At 36.3% G+C, this 20,446-nt stretch overlaps 1 protein-coding gene across 2 annotated transcripts in view; it reads left to right on the top strand.

Annotated features, from left to right (window-relative positions):
- NOVA1 (NOVA alternative splicing regulator 1) overlaps nt 1–20,446 on the top strand; it is a 161,873-nt gene that overhangs the window by 104,325 nt on the left and 37,102 nt on the right. For both annotated transcript variants that reach the window (XM_075712818.1, XM_075712817.1), the window contains exon 3: nt 19,891–20,057. In XM_075712818.1, the coding sequence (XP_075568933.1) occupies nt 19,891–20,057 (167 nt within the window). The remainder of the gene's footprint in view (nt 1–19,890; nt 20,058–20,446) is intronic.

Here is a 20,446-nt window from a genome sequence, read left to right as displayed (position 1 = left end):
TGTCCTGGTTTTGGCTGGAACAGAGTTAATTTTCTTCCTAGTAGCTGACAGAGTGCTATGTTTTGGATTTAGTAGGAGAATAATGCTGATAACACACTGATGTTTTAGTTGTTGCTGAGTACTGCTTATGCTAGTCAAGGACTTTTCCGCTTCCTATGCTCTGCCAGGTGCACAAGAAACTGGGAGGGGGCACAGCCAGGACAGCTGACCCAAACTGACCAAAGGGCTATTCCATACCATATGATGTCATGCTCAGTATATAAACTGGGGGGGGGTTGGCTGGTGGGCAGCGATCGCTGCTCAGGGACTGGCTGGGTATCGGTCGGCAGGTGGTGAGCAATTACATCAGTTGTTTGGGTTTTTTGGTTTTTTTTTTCTCTTTTTTTTTTCCCCTGGGTTTTGTTTCTCTCTCTCATTGTTCTCCTTTTCATTACAATTTTTATTACTATTATTGTTTTATTTCAACTATTAAACTGTTCTTATCTCAACCCACAAGTTTTCTTACTTTTGCCCTTCCGATTCTCTCCCCCATCCCACCCTGGAGGGAGGATGAGCGAGCAGCTGCATGGTGCTTGGTTGCTGACAGGGGCTAAACCACAATAATAGGGGAAAGAAAATTTACATTGCTGTGCCAGAATTCTGGAGCAGACTGACTTGTATAAATCAGTCTGCAGGATATATGACATTTAGAGTTTCACATCTTAACTTCAATAAACCTAAAATAGCATTTTTTCAGGGTTTATGTACATGTGCTTCTATATACACTTTAAGTCAGGACAGGACAAAGTTGAAGGACAAAATGCAAGCTTAGGTTTCCTTTTGAATACATGCCATACAAAACAGTCTTTAATTATGTGAGCAATATATGACTGCAAGTAATAGAATAAAATACTGTGTTTCATTAAAATTTTATTGGAGAGGCACATCATCTGTAATTAACTTTATTCTGAATTGTGTGTGCCAGAGGTTGTGATGTAACAAATAAGGAAATAAAACTCTGAGGTATCCAGCACCTAATGCCATCTTCATACTTGTAAATCTCCTTTTATGCTGCCTATACTTTACTTAGCTGATAGGCAGAAAGCAGTTCTCCTGGTGATTGCTAATTACTGTAAATAATTGTAGAACAAAAAAATTGGTGGCTTTTCTGTCATATTTCTCTCTGGTTTTCACCACCACTGTGGAGATCTTGTGAAGGGCAGAAAAATGAGACGTTCATAAGAATCGGACAAGAGTGAAAGTTCTGTATGTTCCCTACTTCAGAAATTCTCACCTACCTGAGCTTGTGGCCACCACAGGAACACAAATCATATAGTTTTAGGCATTCCACTATTAAGATACCATTTTTCTTAACCAACAGCTTACCCCACACTCTTTTCTAGCCTTTTCACATTTATTTGCATTTTACTTCTGTCTGGTGCTACTGAAGGAAGTCCCCAGGGTGTCTGCAAGGAAAAGGTGAAACTGCATTTGAAAGGAGCCTCTGGCTGCTTTGGAAAACTTTAAACTTTTTACTCTAAGTTTCTTGAGGATTATTGCTGCAGAGTTTCATGTCACTGGCTAGATCTGGTGGGGGGGGCGGGGAAGGACATCAGAGCTGCTACTTTGTAGGAAATTCCCAAACCTGGGCGATGATGTCTTTTGGGAGTCTTACCCTGCTTTAGGAAACAATGCTTTCCAAGGATAGTTTTTTTAATGAAGAGAAAAATTTCACTGGGGAAAGGAGGAGGAATGAAAGAGAAAATATGTTTCTTATCTTACAGCTTTTGGGCATTTGTAAAGGACTAATATCTTGTTCATCCTTATAGTGTCTGTTGGAGAAGAAACTTTTCTTTAGTATGGCTGCACTCAGGACAAAATATTAAGGAGCTACTAGGAATTAAACAATATAGCTGCTACACACATAGGGAAACTTATTACTAAGAAAGAGATCCATGGTAATGTGATCCCATTTCTATCATCCATCTGAAAATATTACTTTCATTGGTATTATTTGGTCATCTTGACACTGCCCTGCGAGCTTGCTTACCAAGGTTTCTAAGGTCTCACCTAACAAAGCAGAACTTTGGACTTTAACCACAAGAATGCAGCTTTGGCACTATTTCAGAGAGTTTCTGGACTCTGTCATGATCAGCCCTTTGCACCCTGGATGAGATCTGTAGATTTCATATGTTGATAAAATCTTCTGCTTTGTTTGTTTATACTTTTATTGGAAGGCATTTCTATAAAACCAGTAAGCAACACTATAATTCTGGTTTGATTCACTGATAGCAGAAGTTTCATTTAAATAAATTCTGCTAGCAGTGTTGAGTTGCACCTGAACCAATGTAGAATAAAATTTATAACGCCATCCTCAAAAGACTCTTGACTGGGTCATGGTTGATGATATATTCTAATTATGTATGTAAGGAGCAAACATTACAATAATAATCAAATACTGATACTTAATCTGCAATGCTAACCTGATGCAAGCTCAGGTGGAATGCTATGTAAAATTGGTTTGGTTTGATTTTAAACTTGGAAGAAAGTTAATGAGTAAAAATATTTCTAATAAAAAATAGCACTGATTCTGTTATAATTTAATCATTTTAAAAGTTCAGGAAAGTGGCTTTTCAAATTTAATCTTATAACTTCTGTAGCTGTGATGATTGCTTATAAATGAACAGCTGCATCTTCATTGCCACAGGCTTAAATTAAAGTCCCAAAGTCCCATAGGTTTTGAATTCCATAACACGTTAGCAAGAAACCTACAAATATAGAAAGGCTCATATTCTAAGACTGAGCACAATCCATGTAATATTCATGATTAGTAAGGCAAACAAAATAGAGCCTTACACCAAATGCTGCAGTGAAAACCAGTCGAAATTAAAGCAGTAGAAATTAAAAAGCACAAAATAACAAGGCTTACCAAAATCAACAGAATGATGTGATCTATTTTATGCTTATTTTTCATTTAAAAACTTAAATTTTACATGAAAATATATTCCTTTACCTCATTTGTATTTCTCACGATTTAGTAATTCAAGTTAAAATAGCTCCCATTGTTTAAGCTGTTGCTTTTTTCTCTTTTTTGTTCAATTTGGTATTGACTTATAAACTCCACATTACTTCTTTCCTTTCTACTTATATAAACACCTTGGTTATTCCCTGCTACTTTTTTTTTTTCATCATTTAAGTCATTTAATCATATCTAGAATCCTACAGTCTGCAATATGTTTTCTTAAGAGCAGTACAAAAAGCTGTGAAAAATATAGTGATTGGGGAAACGATCATGGTCTCGTAATTCTTCATCGCAGAATATAACTTGTCATGAATGTAATTCAGAGTGATCTTGGTATCAGAATGTAAATGTCATGGCACTCAAAATTCCTCCATGTATTTTGAGGAGGAAATGCAAATTCAATGCATGGGAATGAGGTAATCGGAAAATCTTCAACTTTTTATAGAAGTAAATATCCATGTTCTACACTTGCCACGCTAGTTTAGTCTGCCCAGTATTTGTTTATGTGGAGGGCGGACCCTGGCTGGATGTCAGGTGCCCACCAAAGCTGCTCTGTCAACCCTCCTCCTCAACTGGATGGGGGGGAGAAAATATAATGAAAAAGCTCGTGGGTCGAGATAAGGACAGGGAGATCACTCACCAATTACTTGTCATGGGCAAAACAGACTTGACTTGGGGAAAATTAGTTTAATTTATTACCAATCAAAACTGAGTAGGAGAGAAGAGTGAGAACTTGTGTAGGGGAATGAGAAGTAAAACCAAATCTTAAAAAGCACCTTCCCCCCATCCCTCCCTTCTTTCCGGGCTTAACTTTACTCGGGATTTTCTCTACCTCCTTCCCCAGCAGTGGTGCAGAGGGACAGGCAGTGGGGGTTGTGGTCAGTCCATCACATCTTGTTTCTGCTGCTCCTTCCTCCTCAGGGGGAGGACTCCTCACACTCTTCCCCTGCTCCAGCGTGGGTCCATCACAGGGTCCCAGGTCCTGCCAGCAAACCTGCTCCAGCGTGGGCTCCTCTCCCCATGGGTCCACAGGTCCTGCCAGGAGCCTGCTCCAGCATGGGCTTCCCATGGGGTCACAGCCTCCCTCGGGCACATCCACCTGCTCTGGCGTGGGGTCCTCCCCGGGCTGCAGGTGGATATCTGCTCCACCGTGGACCTCCATGGGCTGCAGGGGCACAGCCTGCCTCACCATGGGCTGCACCATGGGCTGCAGGGAATCTCTGCTCTGGTGCCTGGAGCACCTCCTCCCCTCCTTCTTCACTGACCTTGGTGTCTGCAGGGTTGTTTCTCTCACATAGTCTCACTCATCTCTCCGGCTGCAGTTGCACAGCTTTTTTTCCCTTCTTAAATAAGTTATCCCAGAGGTGCTACTGCTATCGCTGATGGGCTCAGCCTTGGCCAGTGGCAGGTCCATCTTGGGGCCGGCTGGCATTGGCTCTGTCAGACGCAGGGGAAGCTTCTAGCAGCTTCTCACAGAAGCCACCCCTGTAGCCCCCACCCCCACTACCAAAACCTTGCCATACAAACCCAATACAGTTTATTAGTCAAGAAGTTCAACTCAGAAGCTAGCCTTAAGGAGGGGTTTGAAAGAGTTGCAAGAGTCCATTTAAAGACACGTGGTTTGTTTCATAAACATGTTTCTAAGGGCACCATTTGTGACTATAAGAAAGGTTTATACATTTAATGGTAAGGCAAAGTTCAAAATGTACTAGTCCTAGTTTATCAAAACCATACAAAAAGCATAAATACACAAATGCATAGTAGTTGAATTTTGGGGTTTTTATTTGTATATGCATATACTATTGCTTCTGAATAGCTCGCTGTTCAACAGGATTTTGAGCAAGGCACTGTATTTATTTGATCAGCTTCAGTGTTACCTCACTTGATGTTTCTGTGAAACAATGTTGAACCCTTTGCTAACATGAACCATATTTGACATAGAGATTAACATCTCTTAGATAATTAAATTCTTACATGCTTTGTAAAGGTAAGCATCTGTGGATCGGAGAATGATGCTATGAAGGCCTCCACTAAAGGAAGGCATCAGCTTATACCTGTATTTGCTGTCCCCAGAAAATCGACAACTCTGGGAAAAGCTTCAATCAGAGCCTACATCTTCTTACCTTAGACACAAAGAGGCAAGTCTGTAGGGAAATAGGCTTTATCAATTCCAGCTTTACGAAATTACTTGGACTTTTTTGATGTTGTTTTTGTTGTGATTCTGATCTTGTTTTTTCTCAGAAGTGGGGATAAAAAAAAATTACCATTTTGTATCATGCAGGAGTAAACAAAGTATTTAGATTGGTTGTGAGAAGATTAAGAAATCTAATTATGCTGGAAAGTTCTTTTTCAAACAGGCAAAACCGATTTCCTTGTCTTAAAGCAAAATCTCATGAACGATCAAAGAATAGGGGATTGTTCTGCATCTGTTTTCTCACATTCTAGGATATAGTAGTCTGTTATTAAATGATTGTGCACCTTTTAAAATTCTCTTTATTTAGTGCTGAAATACATTTCAGAATGAATAGGAGTTTCACTCCTATTTCAGGGTGTTTTATTGGTTTTGGGGAGAGAAACCTAAAACTAGATTTGGAGGAAAGCAAGTAGATTTAAAAACCTGACTTAATTCTGATATACTTGGGCAATAATGGTGTTAGGAGCAGTCCCCTTACGGCCTCTAAGCTGTGAAAACAGAGGATATGCTCTTACGACTGGAGCTTTGTTCAGTTAGTGACTTGTTCTGAGTAGGTACAAATTGAAGTTTCAAAAAATAATATTACTGCATATACCTGTGAAACATGGTCCAAATCAATACGACGTATCAGTGGGCAGTTTTCACTTTGTTTATTTTGTTTCTGTCTGTGATTAGAATCTATTTACTGCAATTTTTTATTTCTAGACTCTAATAAATGCTTCTTGCTAGGCTTTTGCCTTAGAGTAGTACAAAACTCTTCACTTATAATTGTTTGTAGTTAAATCTGTTTTAATTTAGAGAGATATTTTTCAATTTACTTTGCATGTACCTGCTCCCAGAAACATGTGCTAGACATATTTCAAATACCTATGTCAAAAAAGGCATAAACCATGGATATGCTGATATGCAATCAAATCTCTGATTAAAAATTTTTTATTGAAAAAGTTGAGTAGTATTTATTTTGGAGGTTAATTATTTTGACTATGCCTGAGTCAAAGTGATCAAAATTCATTACTGACTAGTAGGCCTTCGGCCTGTGTAAATTATTTGAATGGTGTCATAACTTTTGTCACATAATGTCACATAACTTTTAATTCTGCCTTTTCCTCAACTTTGTCTGTTCCCAGTCAATTGCCCTGTTAGACATAATTTATCTCAACCTATACTCAAAGTAGCTTATCTCCTCTGATATTAAGTAGTGGTAGTTAAGAGTTATTAAAAGTTTCAACTCCCAGTGCTTTGGATGGACAAATTTCAAAGTTAATCTTCCCATTCAATTTAATACAACACTTTTCATACTGTGAAAATTTTACTTTGTTTAGCTAGTCTTTGTCTAGTGACACTTCAAATGTATTCTTGAAAATGCACCTTGTTAGCATATAAATAACATTCCTAACCTTAGCAAGCCATGATACTTCACCTTTTCCACAGATTAGCATTTTGTAGCTCCTCTCTCCAAAATCCAAAGACACATTTTACTTTGCCAAAAAGGGATACGAGCAAATGGCTAGTGACTAGCAAACTATGAAATCTTAAAAGACTCCATGAGTAATTAAGTTTTAAGGGGAAGAAAAAGTCATTATCTTTATTGATGGCAGGTGATGTTGGGGAAAGAAAGAAGGTGCAGAGGGCTGTTAGGCTGTCCTTTCCTCAGGCATATAAATGCTTTGGAGTATTTTCACACGTGTTCAGTTTAACATACATTCCTGTCTTAGGTTAACTTGGCTTGCTCATGCATGTGAAAAATTATACTTTATCTGGGTTGATGATGCCATCTGAATTTGTCATGATAATGTTAAAAAAGCATGTCAGAGGACTGTCACCCCCTCCGATGTTGTTATTTTTGGGCGTAAGAGATCATAAGGTTTGGGGAGTGTAAATGCTCTTTAATAATCCAACTCTTGCTGGCCAGTGTAATCTTGCTCTGGGAGTGCCTGTCCCTAAGGCTCTAAAATCCTGTGGTGGGAAGTGTAGTACCAAGTGGTATGGAAGGTTTGGAATGGTGCCAGTATTTGTGTCTTCCCTCAGCACAATTAGTGGGCTCCAGCTCCTTTCCTGCAGCAAGGGAGAAGTTCTGCAGTTGGAGAGGAAGAGAGGAGCAGCAGAGTAGCTACTACATCCTTGCTCCTACCCATTCCCAACACAGGCACGTGCAATGCTCCCCTGCTGCTGAAGTAGAGAAGCTATATGAGCATCCCTGGTTTAGTGGTGGGTGGGAAAGGAAACACATTGTGGAGAGCTGGGCCATTCCTGGTACAGAATCCATACAGGGTGTTAGTACAGAATAGATACTGTTCTTAAAGTTCCCATTTTTGATTTATAATTCTGCTGCCATCCTATAAAGATAAGGTCTCAGGCAAAGAGAGAAAGGAGACAATTTTGTGTGTATTCATATCAGTAGAGAGTCTGATTTTTAGAGGTGAACTTGTCTATTCTCCTTGCCTATTCAGGAGAACTGGTGATGTTCTTCATTCTGTGAAGTTTATCTGATGTTACTGCACAGCGGGGCCGTGGAGGAGTATCTGAGCATCAGCAACTTGTGCAGATTCGTTAGAAGCTGCAGCCTGCAGGGATGCTCTCTGGGAAGAGTAGCAGTGGAAAAACTCTCCTGCCTTGGAGTCATCTGTGATGCAGATTCCTTCCTCCCCACTGACTTCTGAGGAGGTTTCCTGAGCATGATGTTGAACTTACATTTTAACTTGGGGGGGGAGATTTATTCTTCAGGCATTTATGTAGTAGTTTTATTTCAAGTGGGTTTATTTATTTCATGGTTTATACAGGCTGCTTGTGCATTTGGGCACACATAACTTTAATTCACATTGTTGTAATATTCTCTTTGCAAAGTGAAGGTGAATGTTCATTCTGCCTTCCAGGGAAAGTTTTCCAGTCATGGTGTCAGTGTGCAATTGGATTTGATCATCCTGTTTTAATGTAGCATTCTTTATTATTTTTCACTATTAACTGCTTACTAACCTGACAGTCTCCATCAGAGACAGTACCTTGTATGGATTCATGTTAGAAATTATCATTCTTCTTTTTGGCTTATCAAGATCTATCTGATTTGATATACTGGAAGATCAACAGCTGTCTGCTAGGTAAATAGTAAGCATATTTAAGGATGTTAAAGGATTTCTGTTAGAACGTATGGAAAATCTTAAACCAGGACCTGTCAGAAAAGTATTTATTTCAGTTTTTAAAAAGGGAGTTGGAGGATTTCCATCTTTTAAAAAAAAAAAACAAAAAACAAAAAAACAAACCAACAAACACAAAGGAGGGGGGAGGGGGTGTAAAAGAACAAAAACTCAGATAGTTCTAAGATAGTTGTAGGAGTTTGCTGTAGTACAAGAAAATGTACAACTTTTAAGCCTATCCAAAGCAATCCAGTAGTTTATTCTTCAGCTTAAATTTATCTGCTTTATACAGAACAGAAATCTAGAGAATGAAACCCAATAGTATATTCAGTAGGTTAGTAGTATATTCAGTCCAAATTCTTATCTCATAGTCAGATTTACATTGGAGCCTAATTGTCTGTGAGGTTTCAATGACTTCAGTGGTAATATCCATACAGTTAAGGATCTGATAATGGCATTTTGGCTGTTAACATTTTGATTGTGTGCATTTCAGATGAATTCTGACACCATTTGGCTTCTAAACAGGAATGCTTGACCCACTCTTCAAAAGGAGGGGAAAAAATGTATTCTTCAACCCTGTTCTTGATCAGTGAAGTTGCACGAGCTAGCTGCCTAGGTTTCCTCAAATCCAATAACATAAACATCGAAATGTGGTAGCATTTGTATAAACATCAAATTGTGGCATTATTCTTTTGAAGGGTTGAAAATACTTGCAAAATGACTGGCCCATAAAAAAGGCTCCTGTCTGGACCAGCCATAATACTGGTAGGAGATCTTTTGTTCACTTCATCTGATTCTCTTTCTGATGGTGAAAGGGTACAGAAACTACAGAAAAAGCTAAGGTTCCTAACCTCTCTTTGTCTCTTTTTTTTTAAATCTTCTGTGGACTTTTTATAACAACATGCAAAAAATGAATTTCAGCAAGATATTTAGCTCATTGGTACTACACTTGTGAAGGCCATTATATCTACCTTGACTATTCTAAAGGTGATCTTGTAGAAGAAAGAAAACAGTCCAACAAATATCAGTGAAGCGGTAATTTCTGAGTGCTCAGGAGAAAAAAATATGTAGCTGTGTAATAGCTATAAAAATAGAGAAAGAGCAGCTGTGATCCAATGCAAAAAGTTGTGAAAAAGTTCTATTTAGAAACAGTTCTGCCTACATAACATTTTCTACTCCTTTTTATTGTGGACTTTTACATGACAAAGTATTTGTGAATTTATATAAATCTGCTGGTGGGTGGAGATGATTCTGGCATTTGGCTTTGGAGGGAAATATCTCTTTTTATTGACAATTCAGTTTACCTCTTACTGCATCAAAATCATTTTATATGCTGCCTTATACCATGGCAATGCTTTTAATGTTGTTACATAGCATTAATAGTAATTATTACAGCTTTAATATTAAGAGTAATTCAACGTTTATGTTGTAGCTGTCTCTGAAAAACACTATCAGGTTACGTGTGTATATATGTGTGTATATAGGGAGCCTCTGAGGACCCTAGTGTCTAAGCTAATACTCAAAGCTCACTGTGTAGTTAAGGGTGAGAGCTTCATATCTTTGTGGCTTGGTTCCATCCTAAGGTAGATGGGGTGCATTGTTCATGGATGTCCCTGTCTTTCTTGAATAGCTGCGTTGGACTTGATGCATACATTTTAGAAAGAAAAATTTACAGGGAGATAAATGCCATTCATAGAAAAAACAACAGGACATGCTCTAAAAGGGTTACAGTCTGGAAGTCAGGACGGAGCTAGGAAGACAAATAAAAATAATTGTAGCTTACTGAATGCTTGGGCAGTAGTCACAAACTCTTCCTACCTGCTTTCCATATAAACCCTGGACTAGAAGTCCACTGCTGAGAGCAATGGATTGAATTAAACATACTTCAGCTAAAATCTGCTGGGGGCAGGACATGTATTTGGACTAGCATTTAGTAGAGAGGAAAACAGAAGGAGCAAGGTATGAAAACGTGTGGTTTTGTTTGCACACATGTTTGTATGTGCCCGTTCTGCATGTGTGTTATAATGACTGCATCAAAATGAGAGTGCATCCTTTTTTTGACATGACAGCGTTCTTCCTAGTCTGAAAACATAAGGTGTATGCATCCTTGACTCCTTACGTACATTTCAGGACTGGGATGTAGAATAATTCTTATGATACAGTTGCTATAGTGTGTCTTTCTACATTTTAACTTGAACACTATAGATAAAGGTAATTTCTTGCAGGTTCATGATTTAAATTAAAAAGCATTCAACAGTAATAAGCATACTCTTAAAAATGTTTCCATGATCACTGTCAATGTTTACTTGAAAGTATATAAAAATACACATATAATTACAAATATTTTAATAAAATCTCTAATCTAGACCTTGAGTATAGCTCATTTACCTGAAATTTAATATTTGCTTCCTCCAAACAGCTACATAGTAATGAATGCATTAGGCATTTGATTTCTTGAGCAACTAGCTTTTCTAGGAGGATTTTCCAAAGCTTTTCACAGGTTTTTAAACTATGGAAATTGAGAAATTTTTTTGAGGAGAAAAGCCCCCTTGGTGATTTGAACTGTTATCACTCTAAATTATAAAATGTATCAGTTCCTACAATTTCTCAAAGTATATTTTACTGTTTAAATGGGTGTTTTTTTTCCTTTGGTAATTGTATGTGTAGGAGGCATTATTAACAAAGGTTCATATTACTATAGCATAGCACAAAAGCATAATTGCCAACTGAACATTACTTTGAATGAAAAAAATTCTTAAGTGCTATTGTCAATATGAAAATTCATTCCAGATATCTTGAAAAACACATGTAATCTTTTCCTTTTTACTCTGCGTTCCTTTTCCAAAAATAAGGTCACCTCTTTTTTTTCTCCAACAGATTTGGTCTTGTGGTGGTATTGTGTGTGCCTGTTTTTTAATGATTTTGAAAGCTTTTGCTTCTCAGAGACCTTCACATTTTCATCAAACTTAGATATTGGATTTTTATTAACATGTTTATTTATTTAGATGCTTACTGTTCACTGATAGGGGAAAAATAGTAACTCTGTGCAACATTCCAGGCACCTTGGTAATCTTAAAAACATATGAATAAGCAAATTATTATATCACATTATTAGAAAAGATTTATAAGCACCATAGTGGCAAGCCCATTTCCTTTTGAAGAAATGTTTATATGAGTCAGAAGCATATTGCTGTCCATCAACCATGTTATCACTGTTAAGAAAAAAAATGACGAGAAAAATTGAAGCAGATTTCTGTGTTAGCAGAGAATGTCACATAATTTGGAGACCCGAAATAGCAATGAATAAATTTAAATATTTTGTATTTTGTTTAAATTCTATATTTTGTATTCCCATTTGTTTTTTTCATTATTTTGTTCTTGAGGACAGACACCTATAGGAAACATGATCACTTTCCGACTTAAGGAAACTAAAGATGAGAAGATGACAGTTAGTTTAGCCTATTTGCTGAACAATTTGGTAGGTAGCAGGGAAAAATAATAGGGGGTTGTTTCATCAAATACTATTTTGGGGAAGTTTTTCTGTGACAAAATTTAATAGCAGCAAAAATGTAAAAATTCTTCTTGATCCCTTTCTAACTGCTTTTACAGTTAGATTTAAATGTGATGAAATCAGGTCTTTCACTTTCTCTCTGAGTGTTTCTTGTCTAAGTAACAGTCCTTCATAAAACCATAGCAAGACAAAATCTCTGGCCTTGGCCTTTGGATTTCAGGGAATTTACCAGCTTTTGCAGTGGAATCTGCAGTTTTTTTTATCAATAACTCTTTAAACAAAGAAAATTAGTTATAATCCTTGTTTCCTGTCCTACCCATAACAGCATAATAACAATCAGTAATTCTTCATCTCTATGTAATTTCATTTTGGGGAAATCATCATCAAATCCTTAGCTGATATCCAACAAAATGGTTTATATTCAAGGGATTGTTTGCTTTGTAATATGACTCATCATCCTTTCTAAGCCTTTCATAATTAAGAGGTTTAGGGTTTATTTTCCTTTTATTTAAATCTTTTTAATTTCCTAGGTTTCTTTCTCACATGAGAATAATCCATTTCTTCAGACTCATAACTATGTTAAACCTGGATTCATGTAACTCTTGTGACAAGAGCACAATGGACTGTAAACTTGAAGTTTTCATGTAGCTCTGACAACTCATACAGTTTGTACATTCTACAGAATTTTTAAACTTGATTCATTTCAATATCTGGATTCTAGTGGAGGAGTCACATATTCAATAAAAGTAAAATAAATTGGCATATACGTGGGTATGAATATGTATATGCACACATATGTGCATGGCTATCCATATGCCACATCTAAAAGATGTGTTCAGCAGTCAGTTTCTTCTGCTAAGGCTATTAAGGCTTCCTGTGAACACCTGATAAGAAAATATAAGAGGACTGATGTTCGAGGACCCCAAGTTCTATCATGTATTTTTGCAGATTTCAGCAAGTCACGTGCATAGGTGCATGTGCTTGGTAATCATCACTTCTGTTAACATGTTTCAAGAAATAGACCACTTATTCTAACTTTCTGCTTTTATTAGATGCTTGACTCATGTAAAGTATAATGTAGCTGCAGAAAACATTAGAATTTCATGAGGAGTAATTGCAGATGAAACTTTAAAGGGAACAGTTTATTTCTCTCTAAAAGAAGAATGAAGCTTTAGTTAAGGTAAATGCATCCAATCAGTAATCTTGAAATTTAAAATCAAAGTTAAGGATGCTTTGGTTTTATAACAGAGATATCAAGAAGAGTCTTCCAGGGCAATTTTTATTTCCTTTCAATTTCATAGATTGCCTTCAGATTTTTTTCTTTTATTCTGCTATTTTAATTGCTATTAAAATTGCTATTTTAATTTGTAGTCCAGGAAAGTTAAGTTTTCCTCTTTATTTGTGTAAGTGTTCTGTGCAAACAGTCCCAAAATTACCTTGTCTGGATGAAAACAAATGCAGAACATCAATGCTCTAGAATTGCTACCAGCCCTTGTTTCCCCTTTCAGTTTGGGAAGTCGATTAGGTCACCAAACTTTGTTTTGAGACAGAGACATCTTTCTGCCTGTGGTGAATATGGGAACAGGCCCTATATTAAGACCAATTAATTCTCTCTCAAGAAACAAAAGTAAAAGGACAGGAGGCAGATAAGGACCGAAATAGAAAACTGTCTTGTTGAGACTTCTATGACACTTTGCACTTATGTGGAGTGTTCTTATGTGTTGCATTTAAGGTTGTGTACATTTTGTCATTTATATGACAAAGGTTTTTCACATCTGTTTAAGGTGTTGTGAAATACTGCTAATGCATTTGAATAAAACACATTTTTATTGTCTGACTTCCCTTTGCTGAGGTTTTATGCAAGTGTAGAGAGGAAATGTTATATACAAGGAAGAGTTTATCTGATTTCCATGTTAAGCGCGTTATTGAAAATGTTTACATTGCTCAGGAATGGTGTCAAAGCGCAGTCCTGTTTTACCAAGACCTTTTGCAAGAACAGTTTTAGGCTGGAGCGGTCACTGGTGTCGTTATATAGAATCCCATTCTACAGGCTGTTTGATTGTGGGTTGCAAAAATAAAACGTATGGGACGTTAGGGTTAGTAGACTGCTGTACTGTGAGTTGTCAAATAAAAAGCTTAATGCAACTCAGCTGATGAGAGATTGTAGTGCAGCCTTTCATTTAGTTAAGGTTTTAGCTTTGGCTCCTCTGTCAGATTTCCCTTTCAGTGTCAAAGAAATTGGCATGGTACACTGGAAAAATATAAGGAGATTTAATTAGTGGATGTATTGGAATTACCCTGGGCTGGTAATGCATTGTGCTTTTTAGGTTTTCAAATGTTCTTTAAGACTGATGTAAAAGCCCAATGAAAAGTATATAGAGTCATATAAATGCTAGACAGTCCTCTCTGAAAGGTACAGTGCGTTCCCCAAAACATTTCGACTAAGGTTCAGAAAATACAGAAGCACTTTTAGCTTTTATTGAGTGTTTCTGCAAATACAGTAGAACTCTTACACATTGAATCAGAGTCTTTAAGCAAACAATTAAAGTTTAATGGTAACCATATATAGATGTATGCCTGTTAAGTATAGAAGTAAAAACTTTGAAAGCATTAGCGTCCTTTATCCTGTTGCATCTGCTAGCATTTATTCTAATGGTTGTTTTAAGAGCTGTATCAGTTCTCTGATAAGTAAGTAAAAACTTTCTCAGAGAAAAATCTTGTGGTCTGCTGTTTCAAAGTTTCACAACTGCATTTAAAATGTTCTTGATAAAATTAGTGCGATGTGGTTGCCAAGGATATTTACCAGAAGTAAAGTTTTAGGTGGTTAAAGGAGGTGGAAGGAAATACGAATTATTAAAATGAAGTTATTGCAAGCTGTTTAGCTGTTAGGCCAAACTAACTTACTAGATTTCAAAACAGGTGTTTACTGATTTTTAAGTTGCCTTATAGATGCTAATGGTTTCATCTTTTCCATGGAACTGCAGAGAAGAAGAGTATTTTACGTCATACAATCATTTAGGTTGGAAAGGACCTTTAAGATCACGGAATTCAACTGTTAACCTAACACTGCCAAGTCCACCACTAAACCATGTCCCTCAGCCCCGCACCTAGGCATCTTTTAAATACCTCCAGGGACGGTGACTACTCCACTTCCCATGCCATATCTGTTTTCATATTAAAAAAGGAGGTCCAAAAATTTTTTCCCTAAAAGCTAAACTAAACAAAACAAAAAAAGATTAAGATTTCTTTTTTCTATATTAGTTTCAAAAATCTATTTTTGGTGAGCAGTACTGGCAGGCTTTTTTATGCAATTACATTCTGCCTTTTTTATTTGGTAAGAAAAAGTTGAAACATACATGTGCAGTTGAATTTTAATTCTGATATAAGAGGAAGGAAACCACATTTTACTTGCTGAAGAGTAGAGCACATACAAATACTGAGTAATTTACTTGGGTTCCTTAGAAAAAGTAAACGTGAAATGATTGTAGCAACATCAGCAGCAGTATGTATTTAGATACTGGTTTTCCGATTTTGCAACCATACGCAAAATGTACGTCCATTCTGTCTGTTCTGTCATGGACTTCAGTATTACTGAACATACATAAATTTTTTTTTTCTGTTTTTTTGAATGTACAGGGATGATGACCACCTACTTTACATTTGGTCATTTTCTGTGGCAGAATTATTCTTCTCTCGTATATGTTTTATCTCTTTATATGTAAAAGACAATGTACAATACATGACCCTAGCTCCAATTTGAATTGTAAATAATTTAAAAAATAGAATAATTTTACATTGGCTATGTTTGCACCAAAAAAAGGGCACTGATTATTTGATAATTCAGCTTTCTTTAAGTCAGCTATTTAAAAAATGAGATCTGTATTTTAAATAGTATTTTGCAAATCATATGACAAAAAAGTATGCATATAGATGGGTGAGCTTTTGTTTGCAGAAACATGAAAAAAGGAGTGGATGCAACTGTTAAACAGCTGAAAATGATAAATAATCTGACAGTTTACTTTAGACACTAATGGAGCCTAAAAGCTTTTAAAGTGACAGAAATTTCACCAACTTCAGTGATTCATAGACTTATTTTTGTTATACAGGTTGGTCATATAGCTGGCACTTTTCTTTTTGTGTGACTTGTAAATTATTGTACTCTGTTATCTGAGTGAAAAGCTATTAGAGTTGTGTGAAGGATTACGACAACATCACTTCAGAAGATTAAAGCAATTCCCTACTGTACATGTATACAATTTCTCCACACATTTTTTTTTTTACTTTTTTGTTGATGTAACCCTTGAAGAAAATGTGCTACTACTGTGATGCACTTTAAAACTGTATCTTACTCTATGTGAAATGTACTTTTGCACAGTTGCATTTCTTCATGGAACAGTAATTTCCGTTTACTGCATCCTGGTTTGTATATGCTAAAATGTAGCATGTTTGGTCCGTAGTATGACATAAAGCATCTTTTTATTATATTGCACCTTCTAAAATAACACAGACTGTAGAATACCTTTTAGTCACTTAGTGTCAAGTCTAATGAAATTCCTATTTAGCATCGACTGTTTTCCTTTCAAATGCTTGGACAGTAGTCGTCCCTCTTAAGTGCTTTCCCTATTAGGCTCCGGTAGCTTGGACGTAACCTGATCTGTGTTTTGTTTCGGTGTGTTGTCTGCTGACCTAGAGAACGCTTGCATTAGCTGCACTGATCAATCCACATCACATCTCATCATTTAGGAGACAATTAATACTGTGGCGTAAAGACTCCCCAGAGCATTTTCTTAGAGCTGGATAGCTTTACACAGAAACCACAGGAGTTGTTTGCAAAAGGGGGAGGAAGCCAAGTAGGAAGAAAAAGCATTAAAAAAGCTTTGTCTAGGAACCAAGTTTAATTTTCTGTGGTGACTTCCACTTACGTCATTTAAACTCCCTGTTTTGATGGAGTGTTTTGCATTAAAAAAAAAAAAAAAAGCTGTATTTTGAAGTTGATTTGGTGAAAAGACACTATAACGGGTCACATAAATGTTCTAAAATTCCTGTTCTTGACAAATATGCATTTGATTGTGATACTTGTATGACTTGCTGTTAAGAGTGTAGTCATTTTAATTTTAAATTTAATCTCAAGGATTATTAACCTGACAGTTTTTGAAATGCTGATTGACATGTTTTAATCCTAATTGTAATTACGTTTAAATAACATATTTTAATACAGAAAAAAATGTTTGTTTCTCATTCTGTCAGTTATGCTGTAGAGCTTCTACGATGTTGAATTTCAGTATTGCCTGATACTGTTTCTTAAGAAAAAGTCTTTGAAACGTTTTAAGTGTACATTAATACATTAAGTTAATGAGCAGGCAGGGTTCTTACTGTGCTGTTTTGTCTTTAGGTAGTGAAATATTTAATCTTTAGAGATCATCCACAGAAGCAAACAAGAAGCATTTACTAGTAAAAATAAATTATTTCTTGCAGATGAGTAAGGTTACTGTACTATTCTCTGTTAAAGACTATGTTGCAGTGTTGTAAGGAGCATATCTTAAGATAACTTGATAACAGTAGATATTACTAAAGACATAAAATGGATAGGAAGGGAACTTCAGGGAGGAGGTTACCTCCCTGCTGTGTTTCTGTAATCTATGTATTGCCTGTGATTCTCTACAGATTGTACAATGATAATGAGGCCAACTAACATGTTGTGAACTTCAGAAATCATTGTAAATCTGTTAGTATTTACCATGTCATTACATTGTAGTTTTCATTTATTTAGGTAGAGTGAATGAATTTTTCATCAGAAAAGATTTATGTGTGATCATGTCAATAGTATTTACAAGGAATATGTCAATGACAAAATTTATATTAATTTTTGTGGTAATTCCATGGCTCAAATTTGTTATTTTGCTTCCCACCCACCCACCCCATAATCTCAAAGCAAAATGCGCACTGGCATTGAATAGAGATATGTATCTGGCATATCTTTGCATGGCAGTATTATTACATTTTCAGGAATATGCTAATATCATGATAGTTCATGTTATAATTTTCTTCACTTAGTAGAACTGTTCTACTGGTATTTGAAGGTAAAAACATAGTGATGAAAGATCATTAATTTGAGTATCTTGGAAACACAAAAATGTGTTCGTGGAATTATGCACTACATGAAATTCCGGAGCAATTTTACTTGGACATCTAGGTTGTCTTGTTTTGTTATTTCTGCAGAACAAAAGTGGAAACTACAATACTCCCTTTTAAGATGCATTTTTCCAACTCCTGTTAGATCCTGTTTTTCAAGTCAAAACTGATTTTACAGAACCTATTTAAGTGGTTGATACGTGGAATACAGAATGTGGATTGTTTCAGTGCAGTGTCATACTTTTATCCTTAGGATTGATTGTGGTTGTTTTATATTCTTTGTCTAGTGAGGATGTGTCAAGCTGTAACCCAATATGTAAAAAACCCCTTTTTTGCTATACAGTAAAGCTACACAAAATCATCTAAAACCACCCTAGTCACAAAAAATAAAGTATTTTTCCACAATTCTGCATCCATCTCTGGCCATCCTGGAGATTTTTTTAATTAAGAAATCAAAGAAATAAGGACTGGTGTGTTTTTTGTAACACACACAGCACAATTTTAGTTTAGAAAAAGGTTATGTGGCAATGTAGGCTTTGTCTAAGCCTTTCTACAGAATTAGAACTAAAGCTATGGTAGTTACTTAATGTTTGTTGGTAATCTGCATAAAACTGCAAATTCTATGAGGTAGTATGCAAAAGATGAGATAAACATGGCATATCAGACTTTCTCCAGGCTACAGGGATAGGCAAGTCATTATAAGAGTCAATGAAATTAAAAGTGAGAGTAAGTAATGGTGATATAAGGGAGAGGGAGTGACAGTCAATACAAGAAAAAGAATGTGCTTCAGACTGAAGAGGAGAACTAAGCCAAATGGCAGAGAGCAGAATAGAAAGGTTAGAACTGAAAACCAGGCAAAACTGAAATGACAAGAAACAGAGGCTTACACTTTGCTGCAGAGTTTCGGAATGAGCGATATGTTCAAGGACTGTTTTTTCTAAGCATCTGTCCTATCTTTGCAAATGAGTATGGTGGGAAAGTATCCCCTCCTCTACTTCATTGCAACTGAAGACCTAGTATTCTCACACATAGAATAAGTATGTATTTCACCTATCAGAACTATTTGACAAGTGTATAGTTTTTTCCCATGACCCTAGAATATGGGTGCTTAGGAGTAGTCACATGGAGTCTAGATCTCCTGCATGAACGGTATTCAGCATAACTCTAAACAGAAGTTCTTGAAATGTAATTTGTGAGGTATTGACTACTTATTTGGTGCAAGCTTTCATAATTTCCAACTGCTAAGTCATATTAAAGACAGCTTAAACTCTGTAAATTATTCAGTAAATAATTGCAGTTATTGCAGGGATGTTGTAAGGTAGGAAGGTTATAAAAGACAAGGTGGATACTCAAAGATACAAGATCAGTTGGCCTTGAAAGGTCTTGCTGTAACAACTTGCAGCTGTTTTAAGAAATTCTCTAATAATGTGTACAGTAAATGAATGTGCAGTTATGTTTTGCAGTTCAGGTGTTCATTAAAAAAGCTTATTCCAAGTGCCTCTATAATACTGGCTATTGTGTTCAACCTTGTGTTACCTGTAAGTTGTACAATATTTTACAATAATCTAGAACTAGGCCAAAATAAAAGACATGTATTCTGCACGCACTTACCGTGTGTGCTAATATTTCCAACAAAACCTAATAATTTTTGTCCTTTTAATTTTTGTTCTTCTAACATCCAGATTGGCTTGGGAAGTTATGTGTTTGTAGGATCTACACAAATAGGAGTTGTTTAAAACATCTTCAGGTCATTGATATGCTATCTTTTGGAAATCTCTCCTTTTGTTTGTACGTTTATGGAGGTATTGCTGTAGTTGGTTTTGCAGTGTTGCTTTTGAGTGCCATCTTTATGCCATAATTGAAGCAGTTTGTGGGATCTTGAAGAATCCACTTCATTCAGATCAACTTTTGGTATTTGCAGGTACTACAGAGCGGGTGTGTCTGATCCAGGGAACAGTTGAAGCACTAAATGCAGTTCATGGCTTCATTGCAGAGAAGATTCGAGAAATGCCTCAAAATGTGGCCAAGACAGAGCCTGTCAGCATTCTACAGCCTCAGACCACTGTTAATCCAGACCGCATCAAACAAGTGAGTTTTTGGTTGGGAATAGAGAGTCACAGCAGCTCCTTAGAAGTCTTAAAACTTTAAGGCTGCAAGGGGTCAACATAACATGTTCTTTAAGAAAATGTTATTTTACCCTTTAGTAATTTGCTGGCCCTGTTTTTCCTTATACTTATGTGTTCCATGTTTCTCAGCAGTTCTTTTAGACAGTGTTCTGTAAGTTTCAATGCCACACTCTAATGTGTTTCTTTCATAAACTTTTCTTTACTGTATAAGGTGATAATACACTTCCAGGTTTTAGTTAAAAATCACTGAATTTTAATCTTAAATGATGAACCTCTTTGTAAATCTTTAGCATTACTAAAAATTACACTAACTGAATGTTTCCTACTTTTATGTATATGAAATAAAACCAA

This window comes from Pelecanus crispus, chromosome 6, assembly GCF_030463565.1.
Source record: "Pelecanus crispus isolate bPelCri1 chromosome 6, bPelCri1.pri, whole genome shotgun sequence".
Lineage (NCBI taxonomy): Eukaryota > Metazoa > Chordata > Aves > Pelecaniformes > Pelecanidae > Pelecanus > Pelecanus crispus.
The sequence above is the reverse complement of the archived record's forward strand: the minus strand, read 5'-3'. Positions and strand labels throughout refer to the sequence as shown.